The sequence below is a fragment of the Belonocnema kinseyi genome, chromosome 10, assembly GCF_010883055.1.
Source record: "Belonocnema kinseyi isolate 2016_QV_RU_SX_M_011 chromosome 10, B_treatae_v1, whole genome shotgun sequence".
Taxonomy (NCBI): Eukaryota; Metazoa; Arthropoda; class Insecta; order Hymenoptera; family Cynipidae; genus Belonocnema; species Belonocnema kinseyi.
Window position 1 is genome coordinate 116,436,587 of NC_046666.1, and position 6,455 is coordinate 116,443,041.

Genomic DNA, 6,455 nt, shown 5'->3' on the forward strand with positions numbered 1-6,455 from the left:
GGGAGCTCTTCTTAATATTTTGACACCAAAATCATGTCGATACACCTTACCGACTGCGAGTAAAGCCACCCACGCTTTAACTTGACAGACTGTATATGTAGATGTGCTTGCAAAAATTAAAAATAATTCATTGAAAAAATTTGCCGAGTGTTAGTAATTGAAACGCGCCGCTCACCTTCAACGCTACAGTGATCGATAGAAGGCTCCATCGAAGATGGCGTGAAAGTAGACACAAATAATTTTCTACACACACATACACTTAACTGCACACACACTGACATGTGTATCGCTGCCCTGTTCTACGAGTAAACTGAACCGATGTGAGAAAAAGCACGGATTTCCCATAGGATACCGTAAGCAGTTGACAGGTTTAGATCGAGGACCTATGTTTCAGATAACAAAACGCGATTCTCGAAAATCCATAAAAACAACTAAAAGTTCCGGCACTTTACTAGATTGTAGTCCAAACTATCTTTTTAGGGGAAAATTTTGTACAAAAATATGCTTTTTGAGTAATTTCATTTTAAAATTTTTCCGACATTTTCAATTATCCGGTTGCAAGTAATTATTGGAGTTGAAAAATGTAATTCTCTGTGAATAAGTTCAAAATACAATCCTGCCCGATTAAACGAAAAATTGTTCAATTTTGTTAACTTCTGTAAAAGTTTTGACCATTGAAAAAAGTGCACGATAGGCGAAAAAATTTGGAAAGTTAGGCTTGTAAAACAGAAAAAATAGGTCTCTTGGTAAATCGTTTACTGAACAAATCAACCAATTTTAAAAACCTGGATTTCCAATTAGTTTCACATAATGCTTTAACAGAGATTTATTTTGTAAATTTAGTTTTTACATTTTGGTCTTCGAATTTTTATTCATAATATCCCTTTTTTAAAAATAAATTGTATGATTATCTTATGAGCAAGTTTCAATGTTGAAAACAAAAAATTTCATATTGGAATTACGACATTCTCTCGTAAAAATTGAGTTTTAAAATAAATTTACATTTTAATTTACAATTTTCAACGTCATCTGTGACAAATTTCGGTACTTAATTTTTCATTTTGAAATTTTATATCGCATGCTGTCATCTTTTATTGTTTTTGTAACATTGTGATGCTTGTTTTTGTAACATTGTGATGCATTTATCACGGAGGGGCATGAATCAATGCTGCATTTTGCGCAAAGCAAAACTTAGCTTAAACTTAGCCGTAGACTGAAGTTCCAACGATTTTTTCGTACTCGTTAGTATTCATTTGTTGTCAACACGTTCATTCAAAAAATTTAGAAAAGCCAAAAAAAACTTTCTTTTGTCATAACGAAGTTCGTCGAAACAAGCACATAGATTGTGCTGAGAGTAGAACTCCACGCAGGGGACGCGGCTAGTAGTGGGGGAACTTGGGAAAAAAGAAAAAGAGCGGATGTGTCAAGCTTGCACTCTGTACGCGTTGAAAGACTCTTTTTTAATCATTTATATCTTGTGAAATAATCCAGACAAAAAATTTCTGATTGCATCCCTAGAAAGATCAGTTAAAGAACTTATAGATTCCATCATAATTGGAAACTCGTATTTTTTCTAAGTATGTCCCTTTTCTCGGATTGCGTCATATATATTGAAAATTCCAATTGAAACACTTTGTTTTTGATAAGTATATATTTTTATTATTCAGTAATTGTTTAAACTCCACAAAACAATCATAAAATAACTTTTATCAACAAATAAAAATGCATTTTAAAGACGCCAGCTCCGCTCGCGTTTAATTTTTTTACACACGTAGAAAAGAATGGTAATAATAATATTCTGTTAATCTTTTGATAAATGTTAAATAATTTGTTAAACACGAAAAAAGATTTAAAAATGCCGCAAAATTGACTTCTTTTATAAAAAAAACGTCGTTTCTCAACAATATGACCGATTTTTAAAAAACGGATTTCAAAAGAACAATAGTCACACTATAAGGGCGTACAAGCCACTTTTGCTTTTTCTTAAAAAAAAAAAAACATAATTATTTGAACATAAGAAGTGGAAGAAATTAGAGAAATAGCTGTAGAATGAATAGAAATTGTAGGTATTATTTCCTCATTTTTAAGTATTTATAAACATTTTTTATTATTTCTAATAAATCTGAACTTTAGCATTCAATTTTACTAGCATTTTTTAAGATTTTTGCCTTTTGTCCGATAAATTACTGAGACAATTCTCGAACTTCAACCATTCACTGGTATAATGCGCAACCCCAAACGATATTCACGTCCGCACAGAACTCACACAAAACACAGATGATCTCGCTCGTTGACCGAGGTCGATTGCCGAATAGTTGAAGTGAATTATGGTTAGGGTCCCGGACCAAACTGCACATGTCCTTAGTCAAAAGGGTACCTTGAACTTTGAATGGGGTAGCGTACTACCCCGGTGTATCGTTCTAGGGTTAATTTTCTTTTTGGCTAAAAAACATTTTAAAGGGTAAAAATCACCCAGAGTTTCTGAAGGGACGAGGGCACACTCAGTACTGCACGTGACCCAGCTCTATTAGCTTACCTTGTACGTACGCTTTTATTCTCTTCTGTATTATGTTTTACTTGCTTTCTCCTACTAGTACAAATACTCATATTACTTACTGCGCAAAAATCTAATTCACTGTCGAATCGATTTTCATGTTTTGTTTGTTAAACACTGTGTAACCTGTTTATTACCTTCTAAAGCTTAAGAATATGCTTCTTCAAGTAATTATTCCCGTGCATATTATGTTTTTGGTTGAAGAGTCAGAAAAGCTTCAAATTATAATTTTAAGTACTTATTTCCAACATATCTGATTGATAAGGAGCGGACTAGAGTGGGTATGAAATTGGCTAGGGATCGCCTGTCACAGATTAGCCATCGGCACAAAGAGCTAACTCACTGTTAATTTATATGTTTTATTACATGCTAGTCATAGTTCTTCTTGCATACTCTGTCGAATTTCTTTTTTCAATTTTTGAAGCAGACCCATTTTGCAAGGATTACTAATTTTGAAGTTTTTCTGTCAACAACAAGCTTTCTGGTAGAGGCATTCCATAAATTTCTAATTTTCATTATGTACTTTATCATAAATCTTAAATTATTTGTTGTGTACAATAATTTTTTATGGAAAGATTCATCTTCTAAATGCTATTGAGTACTTTTAATGGATTTTGCCTCAGAGGGATTTAAACGTAAAGTCACTGATTATATCCGGTGAAATCTTCTTCATGGTAAAAACAGTTGCAGATATCCATAAACCGCAACAAGTAGTTATGAATTCTTGTGGTATTGCTAATTGTGCACATACTTGGAGGGAAATAGGAGTTCTAGGAGATTTAAAAAAATACTTTTTGACATTTTTCGACTCTGGTGTTGTAGAATAAGCGAATTGCTTCAGCTACTTGGTGAAATGCTATTCACAGTCATATAGTAAATAACCAGTTTAGGATTTATTTTCGTCTAAAATGCTAACAATCAAGCTCGAGAATCAATTAGATGGTATCAAGGCCTTCTGCTGGAAGAAGTTTCCTTGAACCTAAAAGCATCTGGTCCAAATTTTCGGGTCATATCTAAAATCAGAAGAGTCTATTCTGGAATGGTTGATGGAAGGACGCACAGTGCTCCTCCCGAAGATCTTGTTCGACTTTCAGAATTACAGGCCAATCAATTGTCAGAACACGCTGAATAAGATCTCTACAGCTATTTTGAATGATATGATTGTTCGAAAAAACGGAGCTGTTTGGCGAAAAATGTAAGATAACGAAACTTAAAAAAGGCGTCACAGCATGTCGGGAAAACCTGCTCATCAATATATGTGTCTGTAAAGACGCAGCATCCACTAGCGCTACGTATAGATGGCCTGGAATCCCTACTGCAAAGCCTTAAATTCAACCTCCCATAGACTTATCGTCTGCATGTTAGAAGACTTGAAGGTTCAGCTATACATTGTGAGATTTATAGAGAAATTCATGCCGCTTTGAAAAACCAAATTTACTGTCTCATCTGGAAAACATCGTGTGACACTGTGACGACTAACAGTGTGCCGTTTCAGAGAGGTCAAAGTAACCTTTCTTTTGCCTCGCATTATAGCCACCATCTCCCGCACTGCGCCATTCCCAAGGGTACTTCTCCAGCATATCTAGATATGGAAGGCATAAGGGCACACATGTATTTTACATGGATGATCTCAAGATCTATTCTAAAAATAAAGGGCAACTATATCTGGCTCTAGGGCAACGGCATGGCACGTGGAGGATTCGTCAGGGGCGAACAATATCGTCTGTTCCTAGGTCTTCATCCCGAGATGGCCCATAGAGTGACTAAACAACATCTTGCGGATCAATTAAGATCAATTAGGAGACGCCGCCTTATATCCGAGGTCGAAACGAGTAACATTAAAAAACATGTGCAACAATATCTAGCAGCGCCTGTATTGCACCCCGAAGATGCGGTGGAAGAGGAGGTTATATACCCGTGACACGAGACGCTATGGAGGAGCGGCGGCCACATCTGGGGGATGAAGCAGAGCCACTGACATGGTTGGCAGTCTTTAAGCTTGCAGTGACCGGCACCTGTCCCTGCTCTTGCTGAATTCATTGAAGAGCTTGATGATTTAAACATATTATTTTCAATAGTGTTAACAATTTAAAAAATGATTATCGTAAACAGGTACTTTCATGATTTCAGGTTCTTTCTAGATTCCAGTGATATAAAAACGCATTTTTTAATTTAATTACCGTTAACGGAGTTTTTTTAAGATACGGCAGAACTTTTATAAAAGTTTCAAGCAATAAAATTAATTATTATTAATAATAAGAATTATTCGGTTTTTTTTGCAGAATGGATGATTCCAAACTCACATAGTCACATTTCAACTGTAGAAAATTTATCCAGAGGTGAAGAAGCAGCAGAAACTCAGCACATTAAATTGTTTGCATCATCTTCGACGCTGATTTATAGCAGTGATTTTATGACAGATTTTCATTTTTCCAATGGTACAATTGCTGCTGCAAATAATTCAAATGTTCTTAAAGAGACATTAAAGTATATTGCAATTCAATCTAAGTTGGTCAGTGTCGTTAGATGATATACATCTGAAGGATCTATACAGTATGGAAGATGAAAATATGATGACATCCTGCAATTTTCCCACATTTGTACGTTGGTAACTTTTCTTAATTTAAAAGTAATACATTCTGGCGATTATTGCTACACTTGACCACAATAACTGTAGACAAGTAGTTAAATACAGTGCAATATTCTTTCGAATTTTATGTATAAGAATTTAGTATAAGCTACTGTCATTAAAAAACTTCAATTATAATATATAACCTTACTCTCGAATATTACAGTTTTTGAAAACTTGCACGTGTTATTAGAACGTATTTCATGAGTTCAGTATGGTATAATCCAGAGGTCTTCAGCGAGGAGAAATTGGGTCCCGAATACTCATTTGCAACATGTTTCTTTGCCACTACTACGCCGTCTCAGTCAATACGGAAAAATTCCGTCTCTTACATCTTAGTAGAGGTTCGTGGTCGTAGAAACGAAACATGTGGTAAATGAGTATTTGCGGCCGTATTTCCCCTCGCTGAAGAGCCCTGGTCTAATGTAAACGGTGCCGGATGCTAAAAGGAAAAAATGTTGAGCTATTTGTACGGAAGATGGAATGTAATTACATCGTTTGCCGGAGTAAGAAATTTAACAGACTTTTGAATTTACTCAGTAGCACGCGATTACTATAATTTTCTAATCCTTTCTGTGTTTTGTATTCTTAACCGGTAGTCGTATGGAAGACGTGAGTACATTTGATTTCTTAACGGGCTGAAATAATTGATGTAATTCTTGGTGCAAAATTAACGCCAAAGATAAAATTGATTGCACAGTTTTGAATGGTCCCACGAAGTCGGGAGAGCCGATTCCAGAGTGGTTGGTGGAAGGGCGCAACATACTCCTGCCGAAAATAGGCAACTCAGCTGACACGAAGAACTACAGGCCAATAACTTGGTCTGAACACGCTTTATAAGATATTCACAGCTATCCTAAATGATAGGATTGTTCGGGCAATTGAACCTGTGTGGCAAGAAATGTATGAACAACGAGGCTCAAAGAAAGGCGTAGCCGGATGTCGGGAGAACCTGCTCATCGATAGATGTGTCTGCACAGATGCAGCTTTCTACCAGCGTGACCTATTGATGGCCTGGATTGATTATCGGAAAGCTTTCGATTCTACATCCCATAGACTTATCATCTGTCTTTTGAAAATCTTAAAAGGTTCATCCGCAAATAGTTAGGTGTATAGAGAGATTGATGCCGCTTTGGAAAACCAGATTTACTATCTCATGTAGCAAAAATTGTGTGACAACTAACAAGGTCTCGTTTCAGAGAGGTGTCTTTCAGGGCGACACCATGAGCCCACTCCTCTTTTGCCTTACATTATTGCCACTATCTCTAGCAC

At 35.9% G+C, this 6,455-nt stretch overlaps 1 protein-coding gene across 6 annotated transcripts in view; it reads left to right on the forward strand.

Annotated features, from left to right (window-relative positions):
- LOC117181461 overlaps positions 1-6,455 on the forward strand; it is a 163,483-nt gene that overhangs the window by 2,360 nt on the left and 154,668 nt on the right. For all 6 annotated transcript variants that reach the window (XM_033374128.1, XM_033374127.1, XM_033374130.1 and 3 more), the window contains exon 2: positions 4,837-5,154. Coding sequence is in view for 5 of the 6 variants with exons in the window: in XM_033374127.1 (XP_033230018.1) it covers positions 5,110-5,154 (45 nt within the window). In the remaining variant the exon portion in view is untranslated. The remainder of the gene's footprint in view (positions 1-4,836; positions 5,155-6,455) is intronic.